This window comes from Neolamprologus multifasciatus, chromosome 14 (assembly GCF_963576455.1).
Source record: "Neolamprologus multifasciatus chromosome 14, fNeoMul1.2, whole genome shotgun sequence".
NCBI classification, from domain to species: domain Eukaryota; kingdom Metazoa; phylum Chordata; class Actinopteri; order Cichliformes; family Cichlidae; genus Neolamprologus; species Neolamprologus multifasciatus.
The window spans coordinates 204,313-221,657 of NC_140452.1; the positions used below are offsets into that span (position 1 = coordinate 204,313).

A 17,345-nucleotide genomic window follows, 5' to 3' on the forward strand; every position below is an offset into this window, starting at 1 on the left:
TCCCGGCCGGGTTTCTCCGCGGGTAGACCGAGGCCATAACGCGGCCATTATGCCCCGCCCCTCTGTCCGACCTCCGGAAGCCGGCTTAAAGCACAACGGAAACGGAGTTTATCACCGAAAAATGGATTAAAACTGTGTCTTTGGCGGTCATTGTCGGAGTCTCCGGGCCTTTAGAGGATGTCCACCACGGCGAGGAGCGGGGACATCATCCACCTGAACGTCGGAGGGAAGAGGTGAGACCCGGGAGTGGCTGCTAACCCGGCTAGCTCCCGCGGCTAACATGGGAGGATCCATTATCGGACAGACTGCTTCCAGTATCATTGTGTAGTAATGTTCTCTAAAGTATCTCTGCGCTAAGACATTAAACACGTTTTATAACCCCTTCTATTGCACAGTATACTTTAGATGTTTTAACCCGGTTATAAAGTCCGTGTTTCGCGCTTTGTGAGTTTTTCCAGCCCCGCACTTTGTTATTGTTAGCTAGCATAACTTTGCTCACACCTGAACCTGGCACAGAGGAGAGAAACAGGAAACGAGCCGCTGTAAGCTAGCTGTACTGCGCACATTAAACATATAAACGACGAATAAACAATTAAGTTCAGATTTACTTCAGTAAGAGTTTATATTTGACCTGTTTAACGTAAATAAGTTAAAACTATGCTGTCCGACAATGGAACTGTTAAAGTTAGCAAAACAGGGTTGTCTTTTGTTGAAAGGCAGGTGATGTCAGGTACATGTTCACCTATTAAACATGTCACAGAGTCAGGCAGAGGGACTGTTTAAGTCAGGAGTGTTTATAAAGACCGAAGCTCGTGTTTTATTCCGTGTTTAGTGATAAAATATTGACCTTTAACCAAGACGCGGATGCAGGAAATCACGGCGTGCTGGAGCGCAGCAGGGCAACAGTTTCATGTCCGGTAGTAAAAACGGATGTAAAAGTTTCTCGGTGCTCATTAGACTTTAATGTGCACCTGTGACTCCGTGCACGAGGCGCAGGTATCACCAGGGTCAGATAAGGAGTGAAAGGTCAGCGAGGAGGAGGAGGAGAGGGGAGCTGTTCACACTGCTGTTGTTTTATGACAACATAAGAGTCAACGAGTGTGTGTTTGCTTTCAGGTTCAGCACCTCCCGCCAGACGCTCACCTGGGTCCCTGACTCCTTTTTCTCCAGGTGGGTCAGAGGGGGAGACCCTGGCTGCCCGGGGTTTTTAGATTACTTTCTCTGGACTACATGTGCTTCACTCCCTGAAAGCTGATTTTGAGCTGGACATGCTAAAAGTCTGCTTATTTGGTTGAATGTGTGCAGAAACATGTTAATATGCTTACGTGAGCTAGTCTGTGATGTGATGAAATTGTTGTGTAAGTGAAATGAAAGGCAGATGAGACTGGACTGCTTCTTATATTTTGAAAAGCTGAATTTGCTGGTTTCTGACGTCTCGATGGTTCTTTGGGTTTTCTCTCTTCAGCCTTTTGAGCGGCCGGATCTCGACTCTGAAGGATGAAACTGGAGCTGTAAGTAAAGCTCCTCTTCCTCACGTCCCCGCGTGCTTTTCCTCCTCACGATAACTGCGTTTGTCCCTCCTCTCTCGCTGTAGATCTTCATCGACAGGGACCCCTCCCTGTTCGCGCCCATCCTCAACTTCCTGCGGACCAAAGAGCTCCACCCGCGCTCCATCAACGTGCACATGCTCATGCACGAGGCCGAGTTCTACGGCATCACGCCGCTCGGTGAGGCTGGACCGCACTCTGAGCTGAGCACGTAAACCCGCAGACGTCACTAAACGTTCTTCATCACTTTGTTTTTGGACAGTGCGTAAGCTGCAGCTGTGTGACGAGCTGGACCGGTCGTCCTGCGGAAACGTCCTGTTCAACGGTTACCTGCCGCCTGCAGGTACACCTGTCCTCACAGCACACCTGACCCCACCTGACAGCCTTCAGGAAGTTTAAATACACAACACATAATTTATGCAGGTGTTAGGATGCTTTCTATAAAAATGTAACAATTTTGAAATTAAATATCTTAAAAAAACGTTAAAATGCTTTATCAGGTAAAATATTGATACAATGTGAACATTTCTGTATTTATTATATACAAATCATTGCAAACTTACAAAGTTGTTATGATTAAAATAACGAAATCTTTTCTGTTTCACATAAAATGTGCCGCAGGAGGCTCATCGCTTCTTTTTATTCAGTGTTTTTAAAGTGCCTTCAATCATGTTTTTATGTTTTATTATCATAAAATGATGCAAACATAATTAATGTTTCTAACTGAAACGTGGAGGCGTGATCCTGAGTCACAGCTCCTTCTGTCTGTGTCGTCCCAGTGCACCCGGCGAAGCGTCGGAACCGTCACAGCGTGGCCGGGTCGCAGTTCATGGCGGGCCGCGTTGTTCCTGTAGAGCGAGCGCCAGTCCGACGCAGCAACACGATGCCTCCGAACCTCGGGAATTCTGGGATACTGGGAAGAGGCATGAACGAGGAGAGGACGTCAGGAGGTCGGCACGTTAAATAATGCTGCTTTATTTTTATTTTTTAAGATCGGAGGGACGTGGTGGGAGTTTCAGTGTGTGTGTGCGTGTGTGTGTGTGTGTTCAGGGCAGTCATCTGACCCCGGCATGGTTCGGATCATCTGCGGCCATCATAACTGGATCGCTGTGGCCTACGCGCAGTTCGTGGTCTGCTACAGGTAAACGCGTCACATGACCTCTGTTGTTTATTTGTTTTCACATGACTGGGAGCGGCTCAGACACATCGGCACATCCTGCTGCATCCACACCTCCGTCCGAGCATCTGTAACGGTTTCAGTAAAACCTCGAGCCTCCTTAGAGAGACGCACACGTGCACACAGGTCACTGCTGCGTGCTCTCACACACCTTTAACTGCAGGTCATTTATCACCGTTTAAATTTGACTGTAGGTTCGCGTTAATCTCAGATTAGCTAATAATCGTCCCAATAATCCTTATTCCATACTGAGTCGTCCCGTCAGTTTGTAGTCTGCCAGAGAAGTGGGGGGAAGCTTTTTTAGCTCCTCCCACTGTAAGCTAACTGTCTTCTGATTGGCTGTCCCTCTGCTGCTGATGTTCAGACTGGTTTTCTTCCCGCCTCCTCTCTCAGGGTGAAGGAGTCGACCGGGTGGCAGCAGGTCTTCACCTCTCCCCGCCTCGACTGGATGATCGACAGAGTCGCGCTCAACGCCAAAGTGATGGGCGGGTCGCTGGGAGACAACGACAAGATGGTGGCTGTCGCCTCGGTGACGGAGATCATCCTCTGGTCCATTTGCCCCGATGGCAACGGCAATGAAATCGGTACGAGTTTCTGCGCGCAGCGTTCCCGGGAGTCGGGACGTAGGTTTGATGAGCTGCTCGGGAAACGTTAACAAAAAACGTGTTTCTCCCTCCCCGCAGGCGTCTTCAGTCTCAACGTCCCCGCTGAGGCTCTCTTCTTTGTTGGTAACCAGCTCATCGCCACCAGCCACACGGGGAAGGTGGGGGTGTGGAACGCAGTCACCAAACACTGGCAGGTGGGTGGAGACGCTCTCAGATGGTCGCGGTGATCGCCCACGGTTTGTCTCAAAGAGTCTCTCGCCTCTTAAACGTAACCTGGAGAGCTGTTCATCGTGTTTGTGGCACCGCCCCCAGGTGGCGGCAGACCGAAAACTGAGACGTGCGTTTGCCACCTCGTTCAGAGCCAGCCTGCGTTTGGAAAGGTTGATGTTGAACGTTACGTGATGTTTGGGAGGAGAAGCCCGCTCGCTGCCTCACCATAAAGCGTCTCATCAGAGCGTCCGGTCGGGCACGCAGCGCGGCGTTTGAGCTCTTAGAGGTTCGTCTGGAAAAAAAGAGTGATGAGCATTATGAGTGTTCATGAGTCAGAGGGCTAACCTTTGGTTCGTCAGTGTTACCGACCTTTCTGTCACGTTTAAAACGACACGTTCATGTTAAATCTGTTTTTAAGAGCGCCTCATCATCTGTCTGTAAATGGACAGCTCATTAAATGTCTGCTTTGAGTCTCATGCTCACTGGGTCTTGTGGCGGTCTAACCAGAGACCTGGGTCATGTGTCGCCGTGGAGTCAATCCACCAGACTGGCTGCAGGGTCCTGTGACCCCCTGTGACCCCTGCAGCCAAAGACAGACTGAGGAGAGCTGTGGCTCTCCTCAGTCTGTGAGAGGAGTGAGGAGCAGGTTTCAGATGTGGTACGGGTGCTGCTTCAGTGAGGTCGAAACGTGCTGAAGCCTGAACACCTGCCGAGGGAGCTGATTGGACCGAGTCAGTTTCAGGTGGTTATCGGTCTGCTTCACACATGTTCTCTGTGACCTTTGCAGAACCAGGATGTGGTTCCCATCAGCAGCTACGACACCGCCGGCTCCTTCCTTATCCTGGGCTGCAACAACGGCTCCATCTACTACATCGGTAAGAAGCTGCAGATCGATGAGTCGGATCAACTGAAACCTGCTCAGTACGAGTTAGGGCTGCCACGATTAGTCGACAAGTCACGATTACGTCGACTATCAAAATCGTCGACGACTGATTTAATAGTCGACGCGTCGTTTGAAGCTTTGTAAGATCACAAAAGACGCAGGAATAAGTAGTAGGATTTAAGAGTGTAATAACGGACTGAAACAGAAGATGGCAGCACTGCATGTACAAGGATGCCAGCTGCCGTTAAACCCCGAAGAAGAAGAAGAAGCTGTGTCCCAGAATTCATAGCGCGGCCCAGCTCCAACAACAAAGTTTCCAACAATGGCGGCAGCTAGTTAGTTTTAATATTACTCTTATTATTCTTTCTGGGTCACAAAATAAACGTTTAACATATTTTCAGGTGAGAATGTAGCTGTGTAAACCTCAAATATCTGCTCAGTTTATCAAGACACCACATATTTTCAAAAGCGCTCCGACGTTTTCAGAGACGTCTATTACCCGCTAGCTCGATAGCTAGCCGGGGGCTAGGCTCACTAGAGCCGTGAGAACACCGGACTCCCAGTCTTTCACTACTCAGGTTAAACATGATATATAAGTCACTTAGATAACTTAAAAATGTTATTGTTTGGCTTTTTTTTAGTATTTTATTTGTTCCTGAGTAAATCGGTTTGGCTGAGATTAAAGTTATAGTTTTTACACAGCTGAATAAACGTCAAGCAGACAGCTGATTATCAGAAGTGTGAGATGCTGGAGAATTTACTCCGGTGTCCTGTTATATTTTAGATAGCAAGGAGTTTATTAAACTTCACCGAAACAATCTGCAAATTTCATTAAAATTTAATAAACTATCATCTTGTCTTTATTTTTAGTTAGCACAGACCTTAAACACTTAAAGCTTTAAGCTAATGATAGTTATATAAGAGCAGATGCTGCTGGTGCAATAAGCTGTATGTTTTACGTCCAATGGATGATGATCTGATTAGTCGACTATCAAAATAATGTGGCAGCCCTGGTACGAGTATAAATTCATCAGATTGTTGGGTCGTGGTCATTAATATACCAACCTGAATCTGTTCAGTAAATACTGTGGGCCGCTCTAGAACCTCACCAGCTTTCATTGGGAGGTTTTGGCTTCACGACGTGACAGATGTTTAAAAAGTCCCCGCTGTTCACGATGTCCCTGTTTGCTGGTCAGATGTTCAGAAGTTTCCTCTGAGGATGAAGGATAACGACCTGCTGGTGACGGAGCTGTACAGAGACCCGACCGAAGACGCCATCACCGCTCTCAGCGTCTACCTCACACCCAAAACAAGTACGGAGACACTAACACTGCTGCTAATACAACTATTGCAGGGCGTTCACATTCCTTCACCTGGACCTCCGTCTGTTAATGAGTCAGGGAAAGTCTTAGTCTTCATGTTCCTGCAGCCTTCTCACACTTCTCCGGTTTGCTCAGGTGACAGCGGGAACTGGATCGAGATTGCGTACGGGACCAGCTCGGGGACCGTTCGAGTCATCGTGCAGCATCCAGAGACCGTCGGCTCAGGGCCTCAGCTTTTCCAGACCTTCTCTGTCCACCGCAGCCCTGTCACCAAGATCATGCTGTCGGAGAAGCACCTCATCTCAGGTACGAGAATCGCCTCGTCTTGGAAACTGGCGTTCTGTGTCGAATGGTTTAAGCTGATGTCGTTGTTCCTGAGCTCATCTTCATCGCCGTCCTTCAGTTTGTGCAGATAACAACCACGTGCGGACGTGGACGGTGACTCGCTTCAGAGGGATGATCTCCACCCAGCCGGGGTCCACGCCGCTCACCTCCTTCAAGATCCTCAGCCTGGACGACGTGGACGGGCACGGAGGCTGCAGCGCCGGCACCGAGATCGGTAACTGTCACCCCGATCAGTCCGAGCTGCAGCGTTTGAGGACTGCAGCTCTGTTTCTGTAACGAAGCGATCGAATTCAAACTTTTACTTTTTCATATTTCCTCAGATCTCATTTCATTGTCTCGTTGGTTTCAGGGCCGTACGGAGAGAGAGACGATCAGCAGGTGTTCATCCAGAGAGTCGTTCCCGACACGGATAAACTCTACGTCCGATTGTCCTCCAATGGGAAGAGGTGGGAGAGACACTTGGTTATAACTGTGTGGTCAGTTTGGTTTATTAGGATCCCCGTTCGCTCCTGCAGTAACAGCAGCTGCTGTTCCTGTTCCACACATGCATGAAAGACAAACAACACAATTAAAAACAACAACACTGCGTTAGATTGGTTCAACAAGGAGGTAACAAATCACGCCGCCTGTCTGTCGACTGGCGTGTCGAGTATTGACGTCCATGTTGGAAAGTAAACATAATACGAACAGAACAACAACCTGTGATCATGTGACACTGAACGTTGTGTGTGTGTGTGTGTGTGTGTGTGTGTGTGTGTGTGTGTGTGTGTGTGTGTGTGTGTGTGTGTGTGTGTGTGTGTGTCAGGGTATGTGAGGTGCGTTCGGTGGATGGGACCTCCATCACGGCCTTCATGGTCCACGAGTGCGAGGGCTCGAGCCGCATCGGCTCTCGGCCGCGTCGCTACCTGTTCAGCGGCCACAGCAACGGCAGCATCCAGATGTGGGACCTGACCACCGCCATGGAGATCGCCGGCAAGGTCGACATCAGAGGTAAAAGTCCAGACTCGTGATGTAAAAGAACAACTTTTTGTGCTCTGCGATTAGTTAGCAGCTGATCAACACGGGTTCTCATTGGCTGTTTGGCAGCACTGGGCGGGCCCACGGAGGAGGAGCTGCTGGAGCTGCTGGACCAGTGCGACCTGGCTCTGACCAGAACACCTGACAGCACACCCAGAGCCTCGACCTGCAGGTAGAGTTCGCTCACGCTGAGCCTCAGTCACACAGAGTGATGCAGAGTTGGTGTTTCTATTTTGACAGACGACGTCTAATCTCGCGTCTTTGATGGCTGCCATTGGTCAGTCGTAAACATCACGCTCTTACTGTGGTTGCTGACTTGTGTCACTTCCTGTTCCTGCAGCCTTCACTCTCAGCTCAGCGATGCCTTCAGGACAGAGCACCTTCGCTCTACAGGAGGAGGACGAGGTGCAGCCGGAGGTTCGGGTTCGTCTGCGTCGCTGTACGGCAGCCTCCCCCGCCAGGCTCCGCCCCCCGTTCCCTTCGCTAAACCTGCCCGAGAAGCTGGCTTTTCTCCTGGACTGCAACAAGGCCCCTCCTACCCCGCCTCCAGCCAGACCAGCAGCCCCCGTCCCCTCAGGCATCTGGACCGGGACAAAGACTGTGTGTCTGTGCGCAGGGGGAGCTTTGTTGAGCGCTGCCAGGAGCTCGCCAAGGGTTCAGAGGCGGCTGTGAGCGCAGGGTTCCCGCCGGGGTCAGAGGGCATCAGGCGGAGCCTGGCGGTGTGCAGTGAGTTGGAGGCCAAATTCGGCCTTAGGACCCCTCCCACCTTCACTGTACCCCCTGCTGCTCGACATTCACCTGGACCGCCATCATCGCTGTCCTCGTCACCGCTCTCCTCGTCGTCATTACACCGCAGGACCTCACCCGCTTCCCCGCCGAGCCCTGCCTCCGCAGCGGTGAGCCCGACCCGTTCTCAGGCATCGGTCTCCCCTCGCCGCAACACTGCGGCGTCACCCGTTGATTCCTCGAGGACCCCCGAGAGTCCCCCAGGTCCCGACAGCCCCACCCCTTCTGGCCCGCCCACCAGCCCCAAACCACATATGAATGAGACCAGCTTCTGATTGGCTGATCTGGACACACGATGGCTGAAAAAACTGAAAACATGACTAAAAGCTGTCGTCAGGTGAGACGTGAAGAAGAAAATGATGCGATCGGCTCCTCCGGTGGTTTTTGATAACGGCTGCAGATCCACCTTCAGCCTTTATTTCAGGTAAAAACAAGAAAAAGGCCCCATGGCGAGGAGAAGTAACCTCATAGGCACAAAAGCGTCTTTTAATTAGAACTAGATGGTTATGAAGACCAGGTCAGAGCCGCTGTAGGAAGCCCACATCGGCCATGCTGATGCGTCGCTGTTATCAGAGTGACCTGTCGCTCTGTAACGTCACAGTTCAGCTTCTGGCAGCTGAAGAGACGGACGCTTCCTTCAGGAGGCGGTGGAGACCAAAAACTGAGCTAAAAGAGTAAAATCAGGTGATCGAGCACAAAGACCTGCTGTTTGTAGCTTTTCTAACCAGCACTCTTTCTAACTTTTCTAACAGATTCACAGTTTTGTCTTTATTTCATTTGTATGTTTGCTGACTTACTGACCCTGAACGTCTCACAGCTGCTTTCAGGAAACCTGATAATTCCCCAAATCTCCAGGAACTTCCCTGGAACAAAAACTAATTTCCATTATTTTTAAAATATTATATTAAGTTAAATATATTTGAATTGCGGCGTGTCTGAACATGTGTGGTAGTTATATTTTTTTCTCAGTTGCAGATGAAATAAAATAATTAAAGGGTCAAAAACTGAAACGATTTGAAGGGAACTGTGTGCATCAGGACTCATTTCCCTGTTTGGGGGTCTTCAGGTCTCTGAAACAGCCTTTGAAGGTTTTATGAACTCTACATGTTTACGTTTTCAAACTCATCATGTCACCAAAATATCAAAAATCCAATTTAAATTTAAATTCTGAGCTCGTTTGAAGCTCCTTCACTGGGAGTGCAGAGGGTGTAACTGTTTAGGTTTTCTGTAGTACACTTTATTGCCAGCAGGGGGAGACTCCAGTATAGGAATGTTAGGGGTGCAGCTCACCTGTTATTTCTTCACGGTGCGTTCAGGGCTGTCAGGCGATTATTTTTCACGACTTTCTACTGTTTCTCAGATTTTGTAAGTTACCTATGAATCCTGATGATGCATTAATAATCCTAATCGATAATAAACAATAATATATCACTCAAAGCATGAGTCCTTTTTCTGCTGCATTGGTGCTTTTAAGGGGAAAATGTATTTCCAAGACGCCTCAGAGTAAACCGTCTTCCTCCTTTACTGTGATGAAGCAGAGCCGCCTGCTGCCCACAGTCTTCCTCGGGTAAGCTGACCTCAGCCACAGGTTAGTTTCTGATGCTCGCTCAGCTTTGACACTTTTAGCTTCAGCCTGTCTGTTTGCTTTGAGCTGCCTCGTGGTTCAGGCTACATGCACGGCATTTTTTATGAGTACTTGACGTTTGTGGTATTTACGCTGCTATGACTATTATTCCCACAGGGAAATTCAAAGTCTGAGTTACAAGATGAAGATTTTTCCCATCAAAGGAGTGTCCCAAACGTTTACAGTGACAAATTGACAAACTCCACGAGGTCTTCGCTCTCTTATGTTTTAAATTTTTTTAAAAAAAAATGTTTATCTTAACTGTTATTTTATTATGTCTAGATTTTATTATTTATTAATAATATATCATTATATTATGTATATTGTTTGAAGTGGTGAAAAACGAGAGAGAGACACTTCCACAGAGGATGACAGATGTCTAGTTTCCTACGACCTGTGAATGCAGCATCTTCAGCCATTAGGAATCTAATGTTTTTAATGGTTTCCAACTCTGCTTACAGCTCAGCTCATGTTGTAAAGACTCATGTCTTAGAGACATGACATGAGAGATTTTAGAAGATAAAAGATGATTTTATTCCAAAAGCTTTAATTTATTATTAAAACAAACAGCTCTGACACAGTAAACATCCACAGCCATTTAAACGACGACTCGGCGTCGCAGTTTGATCGCGTCATCGTGGAAAAATAGATATCCCACCAAAATATTTTAGTTTATAAAAATAAGTTTAAATCTGACTCTAGATAATCCCACCTTTTCCTACAGGAGGCGGAGCTTAAATAAGTGTTTGCTGATTGGTTAAAGGGGCTCTGTTCTGCTTTCCTGTTCATAATAAACATGAGCCAAGTTTCTAATAACGACTTCAGTGAGACGAACACTCTGTTTCAAACTTTTTTTTCTGATGTTGGTCTGTGTGATGTCACAGAGGATATCCCTACTGTAGTCATCTCAGACATAAAGGCCCCGCCCACTCGCCGTTCAAACATTTAAGTAGGACGGTAGCCCTTAAACGGGGAGTAGCTTGTTTGAGACAGAGGCCCAGTATCAGACAAAGAAGGGTTATTCTGAACTGTGACTCATGCAAAGCTGCCCTAGCAGAACCCAAGCTGCAGATGAGTAGAACGGTTCCACTTGAATGTTTTCTGATGAAAAGCTGTAACGCTGGATCTTTGAGCAGAAATGAGCTTTACTGAACGGTCCCATAAACAAAAAGTACGGAAGCTCATTTCTGCCAAAAAACAAACATCTCAACACATCATGATACAAAAATATAACTTCTCTGAAAGCTAAAAGTCAAGTGCATTGGGTCATTTTACAGTCTCCCCGATAAATGGCCGACAGGAAGCGGTCAGGCCTTGGCGTCGAGCATCTCCAGCAGCAGTTTGTGGATGGGGACGTGGCGGTGGCGGTGCAGCCGCAGGAAAGCCTGCACGGCTCGGTCGGCGGTCTGTCGTAGCAGGGGGAGGGTCATGAGCAGCCGTCCTGCTCGGTGCTGCTCCCGGCGGGACGACTCGTAGTCCTGCAGCGCCTCGTGGAGCCCGTCCTGAAACCTCTGCAGCGAGTCCGGGCAGTCCACCGGGTCGGCGTCTGACAGACGGACAGACGCAGGTTAGAATGCAGCTGTATCAGGACAAACGACCAAACCACTGCTACAAACACAACGTGCAGTTCCTCTCATGGCCACTTGAGGCTCTGGTCTAAATATGGTCACTACTGGCTCCAAAAGTCTTTCACCTACATCATGTGAGGTCATGTGATTGGTTCGTTTTGTGTTAGCAGGAAAACTGAACTAGTTATGGATGAGTTTGCATGAAACTGGACACATGATGGTGGAGGACGCGTGCAGTCTCAGACTGCTTTAGTTTTTAAAGACTGGGTCCTGTTTACGTCTGTAAATCACAGACCGGAACGTTTGGGTGCTGCTTATTAATCAGCTCAATATGTTTCCCCTGATCGATTGATCAGAAGCTGTGAGTGTGTCTGCACGTCTGAGTATCTGCAGGTTTAGGACACACAGCTGTGCAGCCACAGGCCTGTCTGCCAGTCTGTTTATTGATCTGAGGCTGAGACAGTGAGAGTCTGAGCAGACTTCGGTGTTATTGATCGGCTGCTCCTCGCCTGCAGCCTCCAGCGCCGCCGCTAAACGCTCTGCTGACCACTGAACTGCGACAGTGAGAGCCACAAAAATAATTCAAGTCTGGGATTAATCAATACTGCTGTTTCAGCTCCCAGAGTCTGATCAATATCAATAACCACTCCTCTAAGATCAATGAGTGGAGGGGTTATGGTGGTAAAATCAATATCTGAGTTCATGCTGGAGCTCCTCAGCTGTCCCGCTCACAGATACACAGCAGCCATATTGATCAGGTGTGTGTGTGTGTGTGTGTGTGTGTGTGTAAAACATGAGAGTGCTGGAACTGCTGCATCATTTATACCACAGTGCTGTCCTGTGAGATGCAGACGAGTTGTTTAACTTAATCATCATTCATCTCAGGCTCTTATTTTGAAACTCAGACAGCCAGGAAGTGTTAATATCTGAGTTTATGTGCAGCCATAACGCTTTGAGTCAAACAGAAATCATGAAGAATGTGTCACAGAGCATAAGCAGGTTACTCCATCAGGACGAGATTGAAACGAGATTATTTGTTTCTTCTATCAAACTTCAGGGAAACATCGCCCCCTACAGGCCTGTTCTGCCCTGACACACTGTCCTACTGTGGTTACAGGCAGTGGTGCTATTGGCTTCTTACCAGAGTTGGCAAGCGCCATGGCCTTCAGGGTCACCACCTCCTCAGGGCTCAGCTTCATCGCTCTGTATTTCGCTATCAGGTGACGCAGCGCCTCGTACAGGTCAGCCAATCCCGTGGCTCGACACTGAGCTTCGTCCAGACACAGATTCCCGGCAAACACGAGCTCGTCCCCCCCTGCGCCCTGGGAGCGCCAGGCCACACCCACCAGCAGCGCCTCCATCCAGCCGCTCTGCAGAAGCGACATCTGATCGACCAATGAGAGTCCAGAGAAGCCTGGGAGTGGGCGGGGCAGAGTAATAAATGACAAATAATAATAATTATTATTATTATTTTACCTGTGTTTATACATAATGTCCCAGTGCTCTGGATAACCAAGTAAAGGTTAAGGGTGGGCGTGGTCTGGATTGGGGACCAGGTGGAGGTTAAGGGTGGGCGTGGTCTGGATTGGGGACCAGGTGGCGGATAAGGGTGGGCGTGGTCTGGATTGGGGACCAGGTGGAGGTTAAGGGTGGGCGTGGTCTGGATTGGGGACCAGGTGGCGGATAAGGGTGGGCGTGGTCTGGATTGGGGACCAGGTGGCGGATAAGGGTGGGCGTGGTCTGGATTGGGGACCAGGTGGAGGTTAAGGGTGGGCGTGGTCTGGATTGGGGACCAGGTGGCGGATAAGGGTGGGCGTGGTCTGGATTGGGGACCAGGTGGAGGTTAAGGGTGGGCGTGGTCTGGATTAGGGACCAGGTGGCGGATAAGGGTGGGCGTGGTCTGGATTGGGGACCAGGTGGAGGTTAAGGGTGGGCGTGGTCTGGATTGGGGACCAGGTGGCGGATAAGGGTGGGCGTGGTCTGGATTGGGGACCAGGTGGCGGATAAGGGTGGGCGTGGTCTGGATTGGGGACCAGGTGGAGGTTAAGGGTGTGCGTGGTCTGGATTGGGGACCAGGTGGAGGTTAAGGGTGGGCGTGGTCTGGATTGGGGACCAGGTGGAGGTTAAGGGTGGGCGTGGTCTGGATTGGGGACCAGGTGGAGGTTAAGGGTGGGCGTGGTCTGGATTGGGGACCAGGTGGCGGATAAGGGTGGGCGTGGTCTGGATTGGGGACCAGGTGGCGGATAAGGGTGGGCGTGGTCTGGATTGGGGACCAGGTGGAGGTTAAGGGTGTGCGTGGTCTGGATTGGGGACCAGGTGGAGGTTAAGGGTGGGCGTGGTCCGGATTGGGGACCAGGTGGAGGTTAAGGGTGGGCGTGGTCTGGATTGGGGACCAGGTGGAGGTTAAGGGTGGGCGTGGTCTGGATTGGGGACCAGGTGGAGGTTAAGGGTGGGCGTGGTCTCGAGCATGTACCTGGAATCTGTTTTGCCCAGCCAATCAGAACCAGCAGCTCCCGGTTCAGGAGGTCACACAGGATCAACAGGATCTGCAAGCTGCTGTCATTGGTCGAATCGTCCTGATTGGCAGCTAAAGGGGCGGGCTCTGTGAGCAGCAGGTGGGAAATGACCTTGTTCCCTAAAAGACAGGAAGTGGATTATAAATGGCGTGGGCGTGGGCGAGTATTTGACCTGAAAGCCTTCAGAGGGTGAACTCACTGCTGCTGCTCGGGTGGCTGTACGGGGCTTTGCTGCATAAACTCAGTCCCGTCTCCACCCGCCTCCTGTACTTCTGGCGCCCCCCTCTGACGCGGTCCAGACGGACACCTGCAACACGCAGAGGCGTTTCACACACACGTAGTTCTACTTCCTGCCAGCTCGTAATGGTCGTTTGGCGTAACGTACCCTCCCTCATCATCCCGGCCCGCAGACACTTCTGGAAGCGGCAGGCCTGACAGGCTTTCCTCCTGCGCTTCGTGATCTCGCACTCGTTCATCACCGGGCAGCTGTATTCGATGTTACCTAGGTAACCACAACAGGAAGTAAAAGCAGGAGTGTCAGTAGCGGTGTCCCAAAACGTAGGCTGCATACTTCGGAGGCCGCATTTGAAAGCCGATTACGTCACAGCCAGGCGACGAAGGCTGTCCCACTTCGTCGACTCCTTCAAATGCGTCCTTCATCTCCCCGAATTTGAAGGACGGGTCGGTGTGTCCTTCATGGCCCAACATATCCCAGAATTCATAGCGCGGCCCAGACAATTCCAGTTTCCAACAATGGCGGCAGCTACTAAGTTTTAAAATTACTCTTATTAATCTTTCTGTGTCACAAAATAAACGTTTAACATATTTTCAGTAGCTGTGTGAACTTCAAATATCTGCTCGGTTTATCATCACATATTTGCAAATACAGTGGTCAGTTTGTAGCGTCTTTATATTCTGTGGTAACAGCTCTACAGTAATACAGAGCAGCACCTTGGTGACAGTGGGAAGGAAAAACTCCCTTTTAACAGGAAGCAGGCTCAGGGAGGGGCGGGGCCATCTGCTGTGGCTGGTTGAGAGTGAGGGGAGGAAGGCGGGACCAAGCCTCGATTAATAACTAATGATTGTGTTTATTAACCTGGAGAAACCACGGTAACGCCTTCAGCTGCCGTGTGTTGTTGATCTTTGTGAGAGTCTCTCAGACTGATCAGAAATGAACCCAAACTCTCATCGTGGATCAATAACGTGGATTATCCTGCCCTGTGATATTAAAACCCTCTGCTGTGAGTTTCTTCGTGGCCTCCCTTTGACCTCTCTGCACAGATCAATAACTAAAGTGATCGGGCGTGACCAATCAATCGCCTGGAATGAGAAACAAGCAGCTGATGTGAGAGACGATGGCTTCTCACACTAATCGATGCAGCGAGCGCTGCTGAATCGATCGGCTAATGAATCACACAGACTGTAAGATCTTTGATCAGCAGCAGCTTGATGTTTAATAGAAACCAGCTGAGCCTCTATTTATTTATGACTCTACTGATGACTTGGATTCCCTGTTTGTCCTTTTTAGTGTTTTTCAGCAGTTTCACATCACGGGTCGATCTTCACGTGATGTCCTTGGTAACAACGTTATTCTAAAGGGTGCCGTTAAAAACATATTTGGAGGTTCATGTGTGAAAAGCATATCAACTGCCTGATGTCAGAAACCACCAACATCGTTTAAACTAGTAATAGTAAGAATTATATTTTATAAATATATCATCATCCTCATGTTTTTATTTCTTTCTACAGGAGATGATGAGCGTGCTCCTCCCACCTTGGATGGTCCTCTTGAAGAAAGCCTTGCAGGCCTCGCAGGACGCCACGCCGTAGTGATACCCGGAGGCGAAGTCTCCGCACACCAGACACAGCCTTTTGGGCCCCACGGCCCCCATCGAGGTCATGTAGTCGCCCCTCAGGATCGAGTCGACCTGCAGATATACGACGTCATCATCAGTGGCGAGCAGTAAGACGGTCCCCACAGACCTCAGCTAACTGTTCCTGGACTGGACCTCGGCGCTGCGTTTGAGTGGCGTTGGGGCCTTTTTAATGGCCAATCACATGACTGCTGTGAGGTTACTGTACTAACACACCTCCATGAAGGCGGAGCTCCAGTTTTAGTGACGTTAGAGGATTTTATTTGGATGTCAGTGAGCTCAGCAGGTACCTCAACCTTCAGCTCTGACTCTAGTCTGGATTAACTTTTGCAGATTAAAGACTTTTGGGGCACCAGAGGAAACTTCCAGGAACAGTTGGATACGGACGTGAATTTGAAGTTTGGCAGTTCGACCCCGGAGACGTTCAGACTTTAAGAGTGTTTGTGTTTTTTAAATGTGATTAAACAGAAACTTCACCTGCGCTGAAAATGAGTCCGATACAGAAAAACACAGCGACGCTTCCGACACCAAGGAGCTACTTCCACCGCTGGAACTACATCCTGTCGGGGAGTCGGGCTCCGCTGCTCGGCACAGGAGACTGTACGGTGAGGAGGAGGAGGAGGAGGAGGAGGAGGAGGAAGAAGAAGCCGGGCTGTGGAGGAAGAATTCTGCATGTGAAGGGCTGAGAGTGGCTTCCAGAGGAAAGGCGGGACCAATGGGGGAGGAGTAGAGGAAGGAGGGTGGAGATTGAGGTTCATCTCTGGGGGAGGAGGAGGAGGGAGAAGAGGAGTCCAGGATGCTAAGGAGGAAGAAGAAAGAGGAGCATGAAATACAAACCAGGACAAAATGTGCAGAACACGAAATAAAAAGGCCGTTAATGAGCTGCAGGGTTAAAAACAGAAGAGTCACAGTAAATTTGGATTTCCCGTGAACGCATCACAAGTTTCACAAGTTTGGTCCGAAGAGTTTAAACGTGCATTCCGTGTAATGACCAGCAGGGGGCGCTTTAGAAGGAAACGAGCCTTTAAATCTGAGCTCATAGTCGTGCAAAGGTGACGTTTGTTCGTGTTCATCGGTACAAAGTGTCGCGTTTTTAATGCCAGATCGTGTTTTACGATAATGAAAACAAGTCTTTTCAGAGAAGCTTTGGTCTGTGTGCTTCTCTGATCAGTGAAAGCTCCACCCGTAAAAGTGGAAATCATCATTAATGTGCACATGGACATGAGTCTGTGTGGGAGTGGAGCGCTGCAACGTGGCGTTCAAGGACAGGAAAACTTGTAGGAATATTCACATGCACACAGAGGTTGTATTTCACAAACCGTGTGAGTCTGCACAGCGTGCTCATCAAACATAATATACAAACGTCATACACATTTGCACAGAATTGGAGTTATTTTAAAAACAGAGCAGCATCGTTTGTTTTTGTTTTTTTCAGATGCACACAGAACAAAGTTAAACTTGGAACGCTGCCACACAGTGTTAGCATCAGATTTTAAAGAGTTTCCAAAAAGTACCTTCAAATGTTTTAGATTTATTTGTCTGTGCTACTCAAAAAGTGCTGCAAAGAAAACTGTCACACATCCGGAAAACGCGCGTTAACTTCACTAAAACGTTTGAACCTGAGGACGGTTTCAGGCCGAGGCTCCGTGAACTCACCGCTGCGGGCTGAGCAGGTCGCCCGTCACGCAGAAGTCCTTCAGCTGCATCGTGAAGCTGCTGTGGAGCGTCCAACACCCGAGTAAGAAAAGTCTCTGAGGATACTTCGAGGTCCAACAAAAAAGTGGGACAAACGTCCTCAGACTGTCTCAGAGGGACATCTGAGGCTTTCAGGAGTCTGCACTGTTATTTATCTGTTTGTTCTGTCATCGCAA

At 49.3% G+C, this 17,345-nt stretch overlaps 2 protein-coding genes across 4 annotated transcripts; one reads left to right on the top strand and one right to left on the bottom strand.

Annotated features, from left to right (window-relative positions):
• Positions 1–96: 96 nt before the first annotated feature.
• On the top strand, positions 97–11,860 carry shkbp1 (SH3KBP1 binding protein 1). The gene is made up of 17 exons (XM_085184676.1): positions 97–233; positions 1,117–1,170; positions 1,466–1,511; positions 1,595–1,727; positions 1,810–1,890; positions 2,327–2,497; positions 2,598–2,688; positions 3,118–3,308; positions 3,408–3,523; positions 4,327–4,414; positions 5,619–5,735; positions 5,880–6,050; positions 6,148–6,303; positions 6,439–6,535; positions 6,895–7,079; positions 7,176–7,278; positions 7,447–11,860. The coding sequence occupies exons 1-17, from the start codon at positions 178–180 to the stop codon at positions 8,165–8,167; spliced, it is 2,577 nt and encodes an 858-aa protein (XP_085040802.1). The 5' UTR covers positions 97–177; the 3' UTR covers positions 8,168–11,860.
• On the bottom strand, positions 10,027–17,288 carry esrrd (estrogen-related receptor delta). Of its 3 annotated transcripts, XM_085184678.1 has the most exons (8): positions 17,131–17,286; positions 15,952–16,273; positions 15,375–15,528; positions 13,986–14,102; positions 13,800–13,907; positions 13,558–13,719; positions 12,226–12,498; positions 10,027–11,062 (listed from the first exon to the last, which is right to left on the bottom strand). In XM_085184678.1, the coding sequence occupies exons 1-8, from the start codon at positions 17,178–17,180 to the stop codon at positions 10,824–10,826; spliced, it is 1,425 nt and encodes a 474-aa protein (XP_085040804.1). In that variant the 5' UTR covers positions 17,181–17,286; the 3' UTR covers positions 10,027–10,823. The 3 variants fall into 3 exon arrangements, with proteins under 3 accessions (XP_085040804.1, XP_085040806.1, XP_085040803.1); XM_085184680.1 differs by having other exon boundaries at positions 13,800–14,102; positions 15,952–16,126; positions 17,131–17,288; XM_085184677.1 differs by having other exon boundaries at positions 13,800–14,102; positions 17,131–17,287.
• Between the last annotated feature and the right edge of the window lie 57 nt (positions 17,289–17,345).